The 19929-nt window shown below is 34.4% G+C and overlaps 4 protein-coding genes across 4 annotated transcripts; 3 read left to right on the top strand and 1 right to left on the bottom strand.

The window, feature by feature from the left end:
* Positions 1 to 526: 526 nt before the first annotated feature.
* LOC123662955 (endoplasmic reticulum-Golgi intermediate compartment protein 2) lies at positions 527 to 1784 on the bottom strand. The gene has a single exon (XM_045597719.1). It carries the CDS (start codon positions 1767 to 1769, stop codon positions 597 to 599), a length of 1173 nt encoding a protein of 390 aa, XP_045453675.1. The 5' UTR covers positions 1770 to 1784; the 3' UTR covers positions 527 to 596.
* Positions 1785 to 2404: 620 nt separating this feature from the next.
* Positions 2405 to 8661, top strand: LOC123662664. Its single transcript, XM_045597470.1, has 4 exons — positions 2405 to 2538; positions 4190 to 4335; positions 5384 to 5585; positions 7793 to 8661. The coding sequence occupies exons 1-4, from the start codon at positions 2431 to 2433 to the stop codon at positions 7883 to 7885; spliced, it is 549 nt and encodes a 182-aa protein (XP_045453426.1). The 5' UTR covers positions 2405 to 2430; the 3' UTR covers positions 7886 to 8661.
* A 1945-nt stretch (positions 8662 to 10606) lies between these two features.
* Positions 10607 to 15358, top strand: LOC123662970. Its single transcript, XM_045597736.1, has 5 exons — positions 10607 to 10761; positions 12596 to 12743; positions 13484 to 13607; positions 14248 to 14433; positions 15150 to 15358. Exons 1-5 carry the CDS (start codon positions 10691 to 10693, stop codon positions 15314 to 15316), a joined length of 696 nt encoding a protein of 231 aa, XP_045453692.1. The 5' UTR covers positions 10607 to 10690; the 3' UTR covers positions 15317 to 15358.
* Positions 15359 to 16637: 1279 nt separating this feature from the next.
* On the top strand, positions 16638 to 19785 carry LOC123662954. The gene is made up of 6 exons (XM_045597718.1): positions 16638 to 16729; positions 17180 to 17327; positions 17480 to 17584; positions 18425 to 18545; positions 19192 to 19377; positions 19635 to 19785. Exons 1-6 carry the CDS (start codon positions 16638 to 16640, stop codon positions 19733 to 19735), a joined length of 753 nt encoding a protein of 250 aa, XP_045453674.1. The 3' UTR covers positions 19736 to 19785.
* Positions 19786 to 19929: the final 144 nt, after the last annotated feature.

The raw sequence follows: 19929 nt of genomic DNA, 5'->3' as shown, positions 1-19929 counted from the left end.
CCTGCGTCAAGTAAGCAAATTTAAACTTTTTTTTTAATAAAACACCTGCAGCCAGTCTCGTTGGTTTTATTATTTATTTATTTTTAATTTTGAAAAATATTTCAAAAAGTATTATTTTAAATGAGATTAGAGCATAATTACGCTATTATTTATTCAAATATAAAGTTCATAAAACACTGTCATAATCTCTAATTGTTCATTGTCATAATTTAAATTTAAATTTTCATTGTCATAAACAAAAGCTTTTAGTTAATTGTTTACTTAAATATAATTCATTATTTTATTTATGTAGACTGTACAAATATTGTCCTTATCTTTACATTCTACATAAAAAATTGGTACACCTATAAGCATATCATAGGAATAACAGAAAAATAAAAAAATTCAAATTAAAAATTATTAAATAATTTTTGTATACAATATAATAAATAAGCTTATTAAGAAAAATTAAAAACATATACCTAAGCAGATCAAAAATTATAAAACAGCTATAAATATAATTGTATAGATTTACTGTATTACATTAAATTAATTAAAAAATTAAATAAAGTATGAAAATCTTATGTACAGAAAGAGCTAACTTACTTACATCAATGTCATTGCTTTATTAAATCTAAAGGGACGTTTAGATCAGGTGTGACAAGTAAGGGATTTGTTTGAAATGACGTAGCATGTGTGGGTCTAGCATTAAGTGCTTTTTTGGAATCTCTACTAAATTCTGTTTCCGTTGGAATTAATCCAGTCCGAACCAACAACACAATAGTGTTTATAAAGCTTATTATTACGTATATACCACCGATGATAGAGAACAAACGTAACATAAATTGTAATAAGTTTTCCCTCTCCTGATACACTTGTATTTTTAACGCAGCCATGTCATATTTAAAGAATACTCCTGGAACTCCATGCGAACCTTTGCTGTGACTTATAGGTCTCTGGAGCTCCTTAACCGAGTACTGGAATGTTTTGATTGTTTCAAATGTCGTGTCTACATCTGTCGGCACAACTTCAATGAAATATTGGTATAGCATATTTTCATCTGACGTGATTTTTTCATCTCCTTCAAGAGGGTATATTATTCCGTTAGCTGGACTGCCAAAGCTAAGTCTGTGTATCCGGTGACTGAAGTTTTGAGGAGTGTCATCAAACAGCATGTTAAGATGTATATGGCCTCTCGGTAAGTGTAAGCTTTTACCGGCTGTTATGTGGAAGTTCCCGGCAACTTTGTTTAGAGTTAGAACACCATGTAGGCGACATGCGTCAGGACGCCTATTCGGTTTATTTTTTCGTGGAGGTATCGTCGCCCTGACAGAGCCGTGACCTTTCTTCCAGAGTAATTGCCAAATTGAATGATACTCTTCTCTTAGATATGAGTTTAGATACTTGACTGCGTCGAACGCGTCCTGTTGTTCTTTTGTCAGCTCCCACCAAGTGTCTTCTTCTTGCAATTCACCAAACCCAAAAACACTCTGAGACGTTGAGTCTAAGATATCAGCACCGATATTCGAACACGGCATAGCGAGCGTAATGTCTATATTTATCCTCAACTTTTCGTCCATATCTGTGTCAGGCATAAATTTAAACACTAAATTGCTATCTAGGAAGTACGAAACTTCGCTGTAAACCAGCCACATAATAATGAAAAATGTTATCACTGAAAACGTTCCGCCGACCGGCGTACTGTCTACGTATTCGTCTGGAACTTTAGAAAAAGCATCCAACTCCTTCACCTTGTCCAAAACCTTCTTTTTGCCTCGATATCTGATCATCGTTAATTCAAAATATCGTATTTGTCTAATAACTTTTTGGGTACAAAATAATTTCTCAAGTGTTGACGTGTTTTCTACTTTGTATTTTGGAATTGACTGTCAATGTCAAAGCTATGTTGTTGTTTTAAAATTTATCCCCAATAGGGAACGGCAAAGGACAAAATCGATACAGCCTAGTTTGAATTTGTAAGTTTCGTTCTGATATATCAAAAGACCGGAGCCAAGTCTGAAGTAACTTTATTGTTCTTCTGATTCGATGACTGGTAAAGTAAGGCCGAAGCCATGTCTGTAATTTATGTCAAAGCTATTTTCTGTTGACACCAAGTTGACACTTATAAGACTACAGATTAAAGTGGTTTATTGTTTATTTAAATAAGGAAAGTAATTAACGTTCATTTCTTTTGTTTTGGTTACATAAATCAATAACTGTATTCCATAATTTAAATATAAATATATATGTAGCTTACAATTAATAAAATATCAGTGCATACTTGCCTTTTTTGACATTATCGTTGACAAATGACGGATGTCATGTGTCAAAAACCATCGTGAAGTGACGTGCGAAATGTGAAAATTGTCGTACGTGAACTACAGATTTTTCTATTTATAATAGTTTACTCTGTCTACGATTTATAACGACAATAAACTTAACAAAATATTTATGCAGACTGACGGCGAGGAAAGTTTGCTGCATTCATGCTTCGGCTCACTGAAAAACGCAGTCATGGGTTGCTGCTACAGTATTTGTCATAAGGATACCGATCCGCAGGTAATGAAATCGTTTACCTAATGTATTAAAATTCACGTAAATATGCGTATCCTTTGTCTCTGATTATTATTTACGATTAAAAAAAATAGAAATCTGTATAGTACAGTTAACGATATAACGCGTACTTTGCAAGCAGTAACGTACGATTAGTGCATTTATTTTGTCTCGTTATCTCGAATTCCTGGTTGACTGGCTCATTATCTAAACGTGAACCTGGAAATGTGCGATGTGTGTACGGCTTATCTATTAATTTTTCTCGTATATTTAATTTGTTTACATAAATAATAATTATTCATTGCTATAATTGTTTTTAATTGTAAGGCATGATGATAAATAGTTTATTCATAAAATGCGTACATTATTGTTAGTTCAATAGTATCGTATAGTTATTACAATTTAAATACTCAAATATATTTGACACGAAGTTATTTCTTAATATTTTAAAACATTGTAGTTCTTATAGTGTGTGTTTCTGTACCAAGATCACACAAAAGACCTTGGCTTTGTTTGTGTTATGTATGTAGTGCAGTGATGTGTATTTTTATTATTACTCATAATCATACTTAAACTGGGTTCAATTTGTAATAAATATCTACGAAACACAATGAATGTGTATGAGAAAATTATTCTATATTATATGGTATGTTGGTACACATTACATATAGCTTATATTTTGAGATACATGAAATGACATATGTGTGTATTTTTTCAAATATGTAAAAATCCAATTTTAGAGATATTTGTTTAATACAAAAAAGAATCGAGCTTGTTAAAATAGGTTTTCTATTATTTTCGAAACTAACTACTGTTTAAGGTATTTGTTAATGGGGCCTTTTTTATGGAGACTAACATACTTTTCTAGTCTGTATTCCATATTAGGTATAAATAATTATAATTATTGTGTTCTATACTCACATGGTCATCCGTTCCTATGGTAAGCAACTTAATGATTGTGTTATACATAGAAGTAATACACCCAGGTATCGAATCCACAACCCCCTAGAGTAGAAAGTAGGGTCTATGTCTGGTCTTGTTTACAAAGTTACCACTGCATTGTGTTTTGTAGATTGTGTTTTTTTTTTTTAGATAAAGCAATTGGCATAAATATTTTATATACCTTATTAAATACGAATATATTGTAGATAATACACGTAATATAAACACATACACATACGATAAATATATATTTTTAAATTAAATTAAGCCACCTTAATTTTTTTATTCCAAATTTGTTGTATGCAACATAGTAACTACATTTTTGGATGTGATGTTAAGCTCAAAATATCATCTTCTAAAAAAAGAAAATACACAACTTTCTTTCTGAAATCGTTTATGTTTAGCCATTGGTTTTTTGCTTTGAAATATGAATGATTTTGTATTATGAAAACATGCCAACACATAAAAGTATTTCTAAAGAATTATTGGTAAATAGAAAGATACCTGTAAAGAAGTGGTTGAAGATTTACTAAAAATCTTTAGTCTGTCCTAAAAAGTAAATTTTAAATTTGTTACAAGTTTAACTGCCTGGAAAAAAATGGGGTTTAATATATGTATATAAAATTAGTATAAATATAAATAACATAATTCCTATTGTGTTAATTCTAATCAATAAACAATTAACTACACCAAGCATAATTATTTATATTTCCAGGAAAATATAATAAACGAGAGGACCCATTTACTAGAAGTGCCGGAGCAGCAGCAAGAGACTCCGTCCCCCACCGCCTGCGAGTCCACGCCCCCTCGAAAACCTGACGAACAGACTGCACTTAATAGGATACTGCATGAAACTGCTACGTAAGATATATTATTATATCATTATTCAAGATATCCCCAAATTAAACATTATGGAAACAAAGAGTTTTTGTGCTACTGAATATTGAAACCAATACAAATTCTTGTTATTTAGATGCAGCTAAAGTCATGGTTTTAATCTTCAAATATTACAAATGTTTACGTAAGCCACACTAAACATTGAAATGGCTTGAGTTGTGGTCTGGGTGTTTGCAGTTTTGGTTGTGTATGTTTTAAGACTCCCAACTTAATTTTACATATGAATATGAGGAGCTCATTGAAATTATTCAATTTCTTGTTGTCTTGGTTATAAAAGAAACATCTGGACAGTATCTGTACCTTGCTTGCCCAACACCACAGAAGCTCTGGCCATCTTATTCACCACAGGAATATAACACTATTTAAGACCAGTATTATTTAGCTGCGATCTTCTGTAAGGTACTTTTTCAGGTGGGCTGCTCCAGATTTTGAGCAGCTTATGTTCTGCTGCACCCAACCACAATGAAAATTAGTGCCGTAAAGTTTTTACATTGATCGTGAGAAACTTTAAAAACTTTTTCCATATTTAGTAATATTTTCGATATGGGAACGCTCAGTTCTACTCCATCCCCCCCTTTGATCCTCACGTAATTAACGGAAGACCTCTAAAAGAAACGAAATATCATATAGCTGATAAAAAGTACTGTGTGGTTACGGTACTAAAGAATATAGCCAGCCCCTCTCTTCCCGTGGGTGTCGTAAGAGGTGACTAAGGGATAACACAGTTCCGCTTACCACCTTGGAATTTAAAAAGCCGACCGGTGGCGGGATAGCCATCCAACTACTGGCTATGAAATATACAGGCCGAAGATGGGCAGCAGCGTCTTCGGTGCGACAAAGCCAGCCCTGCGGTAGCCAACCCGCCTGCCCAGCGTGGTGACTATGGGCTAAACACATGAGTTCACGTTATTTGGCGTAAACTTGTGGAGGCCTACGTCCAGCAGTGGACTGTATAGGCTGTAATGATGATGATGATAATGATGATGATGATAAAAAGTGAGTCCATCCGCAGTAACGTAATCGACGTGGGCGCGCTGGGCCCGTACACGCTGGAGGCGGGCGCGTACAGCGAGCGCGTGCGGGCGTACACGGCGCGCGCCGCCGCGCTGGCGCTGCCGCCGCCCGCGCCCGCGCGCCTGCTGGCCGACCTGCCGCCCGCCGCGCGCCGCGCGCTGCTGGCCGCGCCGCCGCTCGCGCACGCGGACAAGGAGCTGGTGAGTGCGTCCTGGCCACTGACACACTACACGTGCCGCCGCGCGCTGCTGGCCGCGCCGCCGCTCGCGCACGCGGACAAGGAGCTGGTGAGTGCGTCCTGGCCACTGACACACTACACGTGCCGCCGCGCGCTGCTGGCCGCGCCGCCGCTCGCGCACGCGGACAAGGAGCTGGTGAGTGCGTCCTGGCCACTGACAGTGACACGTGCCGCCGCGCGCTGCTGACCGCGCGCTGCTGACCGCGCGCTGCTGGCCGCGCCGCCGCTCGCGCTCGCGTACAAGGAGCTGGTGAGTACGGCCTGGCCACTGACACATGATCGATCACGATCATCTGTTCCTGCGGTAAGCAACTTAATGCTTTGTCATAGGTAACAGCCGATTAATATATAATAACTAATTATATATATATATATATACACAAATAACATATACATATATTTACCACACAGACTCATGCGGGATGCAACGATTCGTTTAAATGACAAACCATTCAATCTCAATGTTTCTTTTGTTCATAAATAATATTGCAAAAGTAAGTTTCTATAATTATATTTCTTTATTGAATTTGAGTTATATACTATAAGTGAGAGCGACTACCACAACAATAATCTAGATGTAAAAACAGATGAATACTGTTAGGAAGTGAATCCTTGTCCTATTTAAAATATTCTATATAAATTAATAATTCACATAAACTATATATAATCGAACAAAAATTTAATAAGTAGTATGTAAACGAATAATTTATTGAAAGTAAAAGTTAGGCTTAAATGGTCTCATTTCCTCATTAATCTCTTTAAACTGCAATGCCGACTGCAGTTTGGAGATGGTTCATATCCTCTAGTGACCAAGAATTTATATTCTTAAATGGCTGGTTACTCATAATGGCAATTAATTTACCATGCAGCAAAGTACTCATTTTAACATTGTTATTAAAATGTATTTTGAGTATGAATTATTTATTATTATGTTTACTATAACTATAACCCATATAATATTTACTATTATTCTGGATAACATTCCCTGCCAAGTCTCAACATTTATAAATTTCATTGATATGTCAGTTTTGCAGTGTTTGCTCTTGTACTTTTATTTATATTATAGATTATTTTCCTAAATCTCAATATTTCATTTAAATGTCTAATTTACTTATGCTTCTTATTTATCAAGGTTTCGAGAAATTAACATTTTTACCGACACTTAAATATAAATAATAATTATAGATTCAATAAAATTGGATATGTGTGTTAATGAGATTATTTTGCCGCTTTCGTTGTACCTACTGACCTTGAACATTAGCGCAATGGAATTTGCTAAATCAATGACATTTTATATTGTGTTTTAACTTTTTAGCTACAATTTTCGTAGGTAATTATTGAAATTCTTTTCAACCAATATTCTTCTTCTTTTTTAACCGACTTCCAAAAAGGAGGAGGTTCTCAATTCGACTGTATTTTTTTTTTATAATGTATGTTACATTAGAACTTTTGACTGGGTGGAGCGATTTCGACAAATTTTCTTTTAATCGAAAGGTGGTGTGTGCCAATTGGTCCCATTTAAATTTATTTGAGATCTAATCTAATAATGCGTTTTTACTTGACGCTTTTTTCGTCGGCCTACGTTGTATTATACCGCATAACTTTCTACTGGATGTACCGATTTTGATAATTCTTTTTTTGTTGGAAAGAAGATATCCTTAATTTAGTACCATGATAAGGAAACCAGGATCTGATAATGGGATCCCAGAGAAATCGAGGGAACTTCTTGAAAATCCGCAATAACTTTTTACTGGGTGTACCGATTTTAATAATTTTTAATTTAATCGAAAGCTGATGTTTGTCATGTGGTCACATATAAATTTCATTGAGATCTGATAACTACTTTTTGAGTAATCTTTGATAACGCGCAGTTACTTGAGTATTTTTTTGTCGATCTACGTTGTATTACTCGTCGATGTAATTGAAGTCGGTTTTTTTTCGTTTGCGAACAAACACAATTATAACCAATATTGTTGAAATTCTTTGGTATTTATTTACATAAATACCTATTGTCTGAATCCCTGAATAGTTTAGACTCAAATTAACCCGATATGTGGAGCTGTTATCGATGATGATGATATGTTTATTCCGCTAGTATCTGGTAAAAGTACTGCAAAACTTGCCAATATGAAGTCAACGTAATTCTAATTTATTTAAAATTACTTTCAGATAACGAATGCAGTAAAAAAAGCTGCAGCGGCAATATCAGAACTGCGAGTGGAACACCACGAGGATCTGGTGGTGCCTTTTAGGGTTCCATAGCAAAGAAGTTCCGCCTCAATGTCCGAGGACGAACGATGAACTTGCACTGCTATAGATTTATATAGACAGCTAGGGCCTTGTTATAATGGAAGTATGGTTGAGGATACTGGGTTGATGTGACCTTTTATTTATGAGTTTATTCCCTTGTTGATGTTTGGGTGCTAAATGTATTATTGTTTCAGTAAAAATTATTTTTTGTTTCAATGTTTTTTGAAAATAATTTAAATGTATATACTTAGTCATGTACATATTGGCGTCTTAATTTCTTAGCTAGCTTTAATACTATTTAGACAATAACAAAATATCAAGTTCTTAGATACATTCAAATGAAGTTGCGTCTATTTTATGCAAGTACGAAATTGAACAAAAATGTGTATCTTTTTCAAAGCCAACAATAAGAATATAATTCACCGAATCGTTCATTCTTTCTATTTTCTGCGTCGAAAAGGATTCCAAAATTAGTCATTTTTACGTGCAATAAATTCAATATTTTCTTTTTCTATCTATCTCTATTCTATATTGAATTTATATATATTTTTTATAACCATATTCTTAAGCGATGTTGTTATTGTCAAAGAAACAACGTTGAATAGCTTTAAACTATGATTAATTAAATAAAGTTATTTTATGGTTTAATGTATAAAAGTAATGGTCATTTCTTCCCATTTCTCTACCAGAGGTTTGAAAGTGTTGTGAAATAGTTATATAAATCGAAAGGCAGTGTTATGGACAATTGATATTAAACGTTATAATATTAATATTTATCCTTGTTTAAAGTGTGCTTCTGCTTTGTTTTTTTTTTTCTAACTGGTCATTTGACTGAAGATGACAATAGCGCCATCTACCGTAACGACTGATAACTAAAACTTCACTGAATATGGAAAAATGTATTTATTTATTTTTTTGGAAAAAAATTCAAATATTTTCAAATTTTAGTGGCGAAATGCTACGTGATATTAAGAAGGGACACACTATACTTTGAAAAAACGATTTTTTTTTAAGTAAAGCGTTTGAAAATATTCGTGTGTAACAAGCCTCGTGCCTTTTCTTATATCATATCAAATGTGTTTCAACTCCTTTAGATTTTTTACTCGAAAATATTTGGGAGATTTTTTTTAAATATAATATAGCATGTTAATTTTTATTACGATTTCAAAAATAAATTGAATATTTATAATTTTGTATGTAATTAATTTGTAAGCATTGATATTGTAATTTTATAAAAAATGTATCAATTGCTTTAAATTAATTTAAAATGATTTTGCATGAAATGTTATTATGAATAGTTGTAACCTGTTACGCGACTAAGTATTTTTGTATGATTGCCAAAATATTAAACCTCTTATGGGGTAAATAGGAATAAAAACAGGTAAATAGAGAAAAAAAAAACAATCGTAATAGGTAATCAAGTGACTAAATTAAAAATAGAAAGACTAAGCTGAAGGGTATTTAATAAATTTACGAATGTTCTCAATTCCTAAACTACTAAAGTAAATTTTATATAAAAATAAATTATATTGACTCAATGTATTCCAAGTCTTTTACATTTGTATCTTTAAGTCTGTAAAAGTCACTCAGCTGAGCAAAGCCATGTTTTCATATAAGGAAAAGAGACTAATCCGAGACGCATCTCCGCCGGCGGATCATATTTCTAGTAAAAAAAATGTGTAATACTCCAAACAATCTCAAAATCAAAAACCAACTTTATTTAAATAAGCCCCATGAGCATCTTCGAATCATTTTACAAATTAAAACTTTGAAATGATTATTATTTTTGTAAAAGTAAAGCTACCACCGATTCGGAATGTAGATTCTGCAGAGAAGAATCGGCAAGAAACTCCGCAGTTACTCTTTTTAAAATAATATATAAACTGTGTTTTAGTACGAAATAGCAATTTTGCATGATATGCGTCAATAAGTTCACACATTTTTATCAACTATATAATGCTGCACCGAACAATACGCTTTATCTATTAATTTTTTAATAGATAAAGCATATATATTGACTATTTGACTAATATTGTATAGATTAATAATAATTTGTTGATAAACTATGAAGTGTATTAAATATACATTTTTATGTACGGGCATATTTATAGACTGAATATTCTTCAATACCCTTCAGAATCTATTAAATTATTTAAACATGACAGATACACGCCTCCGATAACTTAAAATTTAAAGAATGTTTATTATTCTATCATAATGAATTTTAACAGAAAAATGTCGACGTTTATAATGTCAACTTGACACTTATTTGACAGTTTGAAAGTTCGTGTTGTCTTTTTCTTTAGTCATAGAAAGAAAAGAGACAGCATGAATTACATTTTTTACACCTCTTTTACACATATTTCTATTTCAGTAGAACTGAAATTTTTTTCGGTTTCCTAACAAAATAACTTTTTTTAGAATAAGGCTGTGTATTACGCGTGTTAAGTTCATTGTAATCTTTTTATGTTATTCGCAGATTATATCAGAATGTGTTAATGCCATTATAGATGTACCTTATTAATAAATAAATAAATTTGTATTTTTGTTGTTTTATTTGAATATTTTTACTAATGAAATATAGATATATATATTTTTTGTATAATACTTATATTAATATGTGGTAACTTGTTTTTAGTTTTTAGTTTTCCATTCACTATAAGATATGTTACCAATGAAGTTATAAAATGAAGTAATTAATTTTTCTAATAATAAGAAACTTAAAACTCCTTTTGTGTACCATTTAAATGTCACTTGATAATACAGACGTTTTGTCATTTTATTTTGTACCTTTATTTTAATATTTTTTATTTAAAAATGTCGGTTTTCGACGGAGAAATAGAGTTCAAATCTGTGTATATGGAGGATTTCGTGAAAAAAGATAAACCGTAAGACACAAGATTTATATGATAATACGTTACAACGTCTAATATTATACCTATAAGTTCTTGTAAAACGAACATCCTCATTGTATTATTACATTAAACATAATGGAATGGAAGAAACTTAAAAGGGAAATAGCCTACTTGGTAATTAATTACAACCCTGGAAACTAATTTATGGGGTTGGGGGGAAAGAGGGGGGTTGGGTGGGGGGTAGGAGGGTGGGTTTTCACCCCTCCGGCAGACTATTTTCGTGTAAACCCCGTTGTTACAAAGATATCGTGGTTAATGTTTTAAGGTTAAATTATGGGGTTAAGGGAGAAAAGGGGGGTTGGGCGGGGTAGGAAGGGTGGGTTTCTACCCCCCCTTACCCCCCCTGACAACTATTAAAAAAAATAACCCTAACCTATCTAACTTAAGAAGTACGTTTAACGACAGTTTCGTTTAAAAAAAAAAAAAAAAAAAATAACCCTAACCTATCTAACTTAAGAAGTACGTTTAACGACAGTTTCGTTTAACAAAAAAAAAATAAAATAACCCTAACCTATCTAACTTAAGAAGTACAACGTTTAACGACGTGGGGGGAAGGGGGGAGAGGATGGGGAACGCTACCCCTGGTACCACTGTCACACCTCAGAACCCCATGGTTATGGAGATATCCATGGTTAAAGTTTTCAGGCTAGAAGAAGAATTTCGAAAGTTAGAGGAACGCTTGGCTCCGGCGCTGCGGGAAGTGCAGCCCTTCCGCCCTTGCGTGCGAAAGCACGCTCACTCATGCTCCGTTCCGCAGCGGAGGCTGGTCGCCTTCGGCGACCAGCCTCAGCCGCTCCTCTACGCATTCGTTCGCGCGCTTTCGCACGGCGGGCGAGGGCTGCCCTCCCTCCGCGCCTCCGCGGCACAAAAAAAACACTCTAGGGGTAGGACAGACCAAGACCACGTGGACAGTGGGGTGCTCCGATTCGGTTTTGGGTATTTTTCGAATTTCTAAACCTATATTCTAGCACGCAATGTTAAACTATCTCAAAGTATTTTTAATCTATTTCTATCTCTGACTTATTTATGGATATAAATTTAAAAGTACTTTAAGAAAAGAAAATTACAATTATTTGAGATATTAATAATAAATAAAAATTGCTTAGATTATTAAATCTTAAAAATGATTTTTATATAATTTATATTATGCATTTAATAATCTGTCCCAGAACTCAGTTTATGTTGTCTATGTCGTTAAACGTCAGTTCGTATCGTATTTTTAATAATTGTTATTGTGTTTTAAATTATCATTTTATTTCACCATTAGTTCGAAAAATAACGTGTGAAAGTCCCAAAACGGAGCATGAGTGGACATCCCGCAGCACAACTACGCGTTATTTTGTTTAAAAGTGGCGTTATTTTGTTTAAAAGTGTCTATTCGTCAGTCGTTAAAGGTCAGTTCGTATCGTATTTTCATATTACAGTAAAAATCGTTTTTACGTAAATTTCTTGGAAAATAACGCGTGATAGTCGCAGAACGGAGCATGAGTAAACTTACCGCAGCACCAGAATTAAGGTGGAGTCAAAAATAACAAAAATTTAACCTTAACCTTATCTCTGTAACAACGGGGTTTACACGAAAATAGTCTGCCGGATGGGTGAAAACCCACCCTCCTCCCCTCCCCCCCAACCCCCTCTTTCCCCCCAACCCCATAAATTAGTTTCCAGGGTTGTACATAATAGTCGCCTACTTTATAGTTTGTCCTAAGCCTTTGATTATCACAGGACTTAGTTAAACCAGACTATTTATTTTGGCTATATTAGTTTTTATAGCTTATTTGTAGGCTACATTCGATTTTGATTTCAGTAAAAGCCCTCGACGAAAAGCTATAGACGACGATTGTCTTATTGTCGGCCTCAGTCGCGACAGTCTAAACGCGAAGGAGCTGCCTCGTAAAAGTCCTGACGTTCTCTGTCCAGTCGACTTTGAATATTATAAAAATGCTGTTGAGAGGGTACACACCTGTTTCTTTCTGACATTCTCATGAGCCATTATTCTTTAACACTTCTTTATAATTATTAATATACACTACTTTATTTTATTATATTAAATGACTCCCTCCTTACACACACACAGCATTATCTAAATCCACACTTACTCTCTTTTAAGACACGTTTTTTAAATAGCTAAGTCGGCAAATAAGCGTACGGCTCACCTGATGGTAAGCGATCTCCATAACTTATCGAAGTCTGCACCACCAGAAGCATCGCAATCGCGTTGCTGAATCTACCCCCAATTCCCTCTGGAACTCTGGTCACCTTACTCACCAACAGAAACACGACAATGCTTGAAAGCGGTATTATTTAGCTGTGATCTTCTGTAAGGTCGAGGTACATCCTCAGTCGGGCTGCTCTATATTTTGAACGGGAAATTTTCTTTGTGCTTTTTTCTTTTTTAAATTTGTATACTGATTTGTGTTTATATTTTTAACCGACTTCAAAAAAAGAGGAGGTTTCTCAATTCGACGGTATATATATATATATTTTTGTGTGTTCGCGGATAACTTCGTCGTTTATGAACCGATTTTGCAAATTCTTTTTTGTTGGAAAGAAGATATCCTAAGGCTCCAGGATCGGGAAAACCAGGATCTGATAATGGCATTTCAGAGAAATCGAGGGGAATGTTCGAAAATCGTAGTGGCGAATAAGCAACCATAGTATGATCCTGATTAAACTTAATAATTATTTGTAACAGTTCAAGGAAGATTATCCGAAGCTAACAAAGATGTATATGACGAAAGAAATCGACCCAGTGCCGATAGATCATGAGATTCAAGATCTAAAACGAACCGAGTATCTCGTTAAGTACTGCTCTAGAGGTATCTTATCTTAATTTGTATTTAAGTATGCTTTATAATTGGTATTAATTTCTTTGTACGATTAGTACATTTGTGTAGAAACTCAGTACATAGACTCATTTCAATTCGAGATAAAAAAAATATTGGTCTTAATAAAGATACAGTTGGAACTCAGAACCTAATTTTTTGAACTCAGCAAAAAAATACTAAAATTATTTTATTGACTACGCGTTGGCGCAACGGTCACAGCATTGGTTTGTGGTTGCGCTGGCGGTTGTGGGTTCGATCCTCGCACATGACAAACATTTGTATTAGCCATACACATGTTTGCCGTGTATGTTTCCCTACCGGGCATCGATCCCGGTTGTTATCATGTACACCTGATAGCGATCGCTACTTATAGTAGGGAATATATCCGCCCGCGTATCCAACCCGCATTGGAGCAGCGTGGTGGATTAAGCTCTGATCCTTATCCTAAATGGGGAAAGAGGCATGTGCCCAGCAGTGGGATATTACAGCCTGAAGCAAACTAAAATTATTTAAAACGGTATATTTACCATGTTTTTTTATTTGTTGAGTTTCGTGAACAAGCATTCGTAGATAATATTATATGATATAATTCGTTGAAATATCGAGTTCCGCAAAAAAAAAAGTTTTTCAGAGCTGCCGTTTATGTCAGTAAATCTGGCAAGAAGGGCTCGAGCACTTCAAACGCTTCGTTTACCTGACGACGTCTATATTCCGGACACCAGTCAAAAGGGCTCATACAGACATCCGACACCGGAGAAATATAAAGACCCTCCCTCGTCCTTGTCCATGAAACCTAAGTTTGATGCTTCTTTGCAAAGTAAACGCGATTTTTATTTATTTTATTGTTTTAATATCAAAAAGTAGTTTGACGAACGACCTACGTTTCTGTTATTTTTTTTTTAAATACTTCAAGGTCGGAACATGCGTACGACTCACCTGATGGTATGCGTTTATACTCCTGCAACACCAGGAGTATCGCAAGCGCGTTGCCGACCCTACCCCAAATCTCCCCACGAGCTCTGGTCATCTCACTCACCACAGGAACACAACACTGCTTGAAAGCAGTATTATTTATGGCAACCACCTTGTTTTGCGACGAAAACTTCTTACTACTAAGTACATATACTAAGCTACAATAAAACTTGAGTTTTCGTACATAATGCATAAGCTGAATACACTACACGAAAAAAATATAGATCTTTTCTAATATATACAATTCTCGTGTCATGGTGTTAAACATTGAACTCCCCCGAAATGGCTCGACCGATTTTAATAAAATTTTGTGGGCATATCGGGTAGGTCTGAGAATTGGCCAACATCTATTTTTCATACCCCTAAGTTATAAGGGGGGGGGGGGGGGGATTAAGCGGGTTAATAACATATATGGCAAAGAAACGTTTGCGGGGTCAGCTAGTATTTTTATAAATATAGATAGATATATATAAGTCATGATCAAGTTTAAAGTTAAACGAAAATGAGAAGTTACCAAATTCGTATTTCTTCTAGAAATAATTTACACGTTTGTCATTGCAGAGGAACTTCGTCGTATCTTACGAGTGAGAACAGGTGATACGAGCTACGGCGTCAGTCACGAGCTTCTGGCCCAAGTTGTACTCGACAGGAGTCCATTTGGACCTCCTCGTGAGGAACCAAAATTTGGTCGTTGGCGTAATCCTTACATTTATACTTATAGAATTTAATTTTTGTTAAGTTTTTTATATATAATAAATATTGATTTTAAATGTGTTTTTATTTTGTAACAATAACAAATATTTTATATATTTATAATAATTATAAATATATAATTAATATAAATTTCGTATCACGATGTATTCTCACGATAAACTCAAAAACTATAGAACCAATTTTTATGAAATTCTGTAAGCATCTGTAATTTGGTCCAACTCGGAAGATAGGGTAATTTTTATCTCAAGTATTGATTTCAATATTTGCAAATCAAATCTTTATTATACGACTGGTGTGTATTTGTCGACTACGAAGTTTCACAGATATCCGGTAGATGGCGCCGTATTTATATTTCTAGATTATTTTATTTTCAATCCCATATGAATGAATCTATTTTTATTTCTTTTTTGAAATATAAATTGATCGTATTATAACAATTAGTAAAAAACTGATTTTATCTATTATAATTACTGAGCCACAGCAACGCGTGTATGGGTCAACTAGTATATAATATACTTTATAATAAAACTAAAAAGTGTTTGTTGTACCGAGGACTATTTTTTTCCTTAAATTAATGTGGCGGAAACCACGGGGCATTAATGTCTTATATTCGTAACAATTTTTTTGAAGTAATACTTCGTCACGCACGTTTGACTTGGCGAATTTTCAAAATTTCGAGCTGGCGAATGCGAAAAGTCTGATCAGACGAGGTGAACGTACGTTGAGAGGAAGATATAATTTTTTGAAGATAAAAAGAGAGAGTTACGTTATACGAAAATATTACTGTAGGAGCTAAAAAAGTTTTACTTCAGTCGTGTGGTCTAAAGCACACTCGTTTTTTGAAGAAAAACTTCTTTACGCAAGTTTGAATTGAGGAAATAGCTGGCGAATGCGTGATGAGAGCGTTACGAAAAGTGTAATCGGGTAAGGCGAACGGAAGTTGAGAGGGAAATATAAGTTAGTTCAGTCGTGTGGCTTAAAGCACACTCGTTTTTTGTCTTATTATAGTTTTATTAATCGTGTTTTTAAACAACGGTGTGTCTTTAGTAAGCTTTTAATCTTGAAATGAAAAAAAATGTGGCTGTATCGAAACTGAAAACTTCTAAGTTAAATACCGAAATAGATCTAACATTTAGCTATAAGATTGATTTCTAATGAGGTTTGAAGTAAAAAGGTGTTTGCAAAATAATCACGATGTCAAGTGTTGATCCAAATGTCAAAACAAACATAAATCCGAAAGATTTTAATTTTACTAGTTTTATTAATATTATGTAACTATTTAAAATTGTTAAATTTTAGTAATGTCAGGAATAACCTACCGATATTAAATTCAATATGGATCACTACTTAACAACATATAAGAAAGACTACTTATGGCCAAACTTACCTGGCGTGACTTCAGGCGTCAGTGGTGGGGGCCTGGCAGAGTAGGTATTTTCAAGGTATTATTATTAAAGATAAAAGTCAGTGACGTATTTTACTAAATTTCTTCTTTTAATAATATAATGACACCGTATATTAAATATTTTAGTAATAGTTCAATTGTAAAGAATTATGTTTACAGAAATTTAATTTTGAATTTTGTATGACTTTCTCTTTTCGAGAGCATTAAGCAAACTCAATTTTCGACTAAAACATTAGCAACAGAATTTCCAATGATTATCTAATAAATAATACACAGGCCGAAGACGGGCAGCAGCGTCTTCGGTGCGACTAAGCCAGTAATGCGGTCACCAACCCGCCTGCCCAGCGTGGTGACTATGGGCAAAACACATGAGTTCACGTTATTTTTGGCGTAAACTTGTGAAGGCCTATGTCCAACAGTGGACTGTATAGGCTGTAATGATAATGATGATCTAATAAATTAATGATTTCAGGGTTCCAAAACTCTCAGGCGAGGAGCTAGCCTTCTATCAAGCATGTATGCAACACACGCGCCCACCAGATTGTAGATGCCCTCAGTATTCGAGTGGGGAAGCGCCTCAGTTACCCCCCGGAAAAGAAGGAGGATGGAGTCGAAACGAGGTAAACCTTTTTGTTTTTTAATCCAATCATAAATCTTATTTAAATTGAAATTTAATTTCATATTTACTGTAATTTAACTATCGACAATAGGTACCTAATGTCATACGAATTACTATATATAAAGCATTAAGCAGCTATATTTCTTGTTTTAGTTAATGGGACCAATGTTGGATCCAAAAATTTATCCAGCACGAGTTGGAGCTAGTCCAGAAACGACGTCCTCACGCTATGATCAGCCCAACGCGTTCTTAGACAAGGTTTCATTGTACATTTAACTTTTAAATAAATAAGAAAATCGGCATAATATAGTTAATATTTCTGTTTCATATGATGAGCGAAACAATCAGAAGCTTTATCAGCTTTCCTGCTGTTTTGCTTTCCTAATCTAATACATAAAATTCTCGTGTCGCGGTGTTTGTAGTTAAACTCCTCCGAAACGGCTTGACCGATTCTCATGAAATTTTGTGTGCATATTGAGTAGGTCTGAGAATCGAACAACATTTACTTTTCATCCCCCTAAATGTTAAGGATAGTCCAACCCAATTTTTTTTAATTTTTAGATAAATTATTTATTCTTTATTTTTTATTTTTTGAAAAATACATACAACCTTAAATTTGCACCCTTCTACCACTAACCCCAGTTTTTAAATAGCGTTTAGCGGCAAGACAACGTTTGCCGAGTCAGCTAGTCTTTTACATAAAAAACCCAAAAATATAAAATTTAATGAATCCATTCTGCGCATAAGGTAATTTTTTTAAAATAACTAGCAGATCCAGCAAACGTTATTTATATATTTATTATCTTATTAACCCCCTTAATTACAAGGGGGGAGGGCTTATAACTTAGGGATATGAAAAATAAATATTGGCCGAATCTCAGACCTACCCGATATGCGCACATTATTTCAGAAAAATCAGTCCAGCCGTTTTGGAGGTGTATTTTAACTAACATTGTGACACGAGAATTTTATACATAAGATAATTGTAATGTGATAATTTTAACTGCATTCAAAAAAAAAAGAGAAGGTTCGATAGTGTACAAATATTTTAACTTACTACTAGTTTAACTCTTACCTACTTGTAATTTCGATATCCAGTTGCAGTCAAAATACCCGATGCTGTACAGCATTCTACAAAACGAAGCATCGCCCGAGTTAAAACAACGTATAGACCGAGATCGTAATAAAACCACTTACCAGGTGGACTATTGTGAAGCAGGTAATGTTAGAAATTTGATCAGATGTACTTAACTTAGCACATGTGATCTTAGTTCTTTTGAAGTTATACTTTTTTGGCGCGTTAAGGAAAATGATGAGAATGATTTTTACGATGCGAGCGCACACCGTTTCAAAAAAAACTACACTCTGAAGTTAGCTAGTCAACGATGAAGTTAGCAACGTGAAGTTAGCTAGACAAGATATTATGCACGCGCACACTGTCACAAAAAAACCGACACCCTCAAGTTAGCTAGTCAACGAAGAACCCATCAGATATCATAGACCCTGTTTGAGAATTTGGTCTGCATTTGTCCGTGTTTTATGTGATTTTTTCCATAGGGAAGTTAGCAACGGGAAGTTAGCTAGCCAATGAAGTATAACTTCATACGTGCGTACATAAGTACACACACACTTTTTTTATGAATCAAACAATATTAATGTTTTCGTGCTAATACACGAAACTTTAGCTAAACAGAAAGATAAAATTATAAACTGCAAAGTTTTCACTGCAGCCAAGGTTATAGACATTTTGTAGCAGTGCACATTTATAATACTTTAATATTATAAAGACAAGCAGTTTGTCTCTTGAAAAGCTCGGGACGTATATAGCAAAAAGTTACGTGTCTATTAATATCTGTATTTTAAAGGTCCAGGTGCAAAGTTCGAAGGTCTTCAAAGAGCAGCCGATGAGAGTGGAACAGGGCCGTGTGCCCAACCTATGAGGCTACCTGGAGATCCCTGCAGGGTAGGGCCGAAGCCGAGAAGATCGACCCCCAAGACCATCTCTAAGCAGGCTGGATCCGGTGCAGCAAGCGATCCTAGAGCTAAATGCGGTACCACCTGTTTTCTTTCATTACTATTATTTATCATAGAATCAAATGACATTGTTATCGGTCTTATCACTAAATCATTTCATCAGCTATTTTGTATTATTATAAAAGTTCCTAAATCTCAATATATCTTCCGTTTACTAATGCAAAACTGTTGATATTTTATTAGTAGCATTACAGAACAGATCTTAATTACCTTTAACCCATTACGATCAAGCAGTTAATTTATAACGTCAAAATAAACCGTGAAATATTTTTAGAAACAACGTCAGCAGTGCCTCCATTGGGTAAGACTGAATATCAAGATGGCGTTTCGAAACTCGGAGCCATCATCATGCGGGACAAATTGCATAGAAGATGAATCAACCATATTTTAAATCAACCAATAAATATATTATACACAGATTAAAATTTGTTTCTCATTTCCAAAATAACAAACATTTATTGCCTGACTAATTTATTTACGTGATTGCAAAGTATTTAAGTTTAACACCAGAATTTTCCCAGCGAAGTCGTTTAATTAGTTATAATCTATTACTAGTACATAATTATTTA

This window comes from Melitaea cinxia, chromosome 19 (genome assembly GCF_905220565.1).
Source record: "Melitaea cinxia chromosome 19, ilMelCinx1.1, whole genome shotgun sequence".
NCBI lineage: Eukaryota > Metazoa > Arthropoda > Insecta > Lepidoptera > Nymphalidae > Melitaea > Melitaea cinxia.
This window is presented reverse-complemented; position numbering and strand designations above follow the sequence as displayed.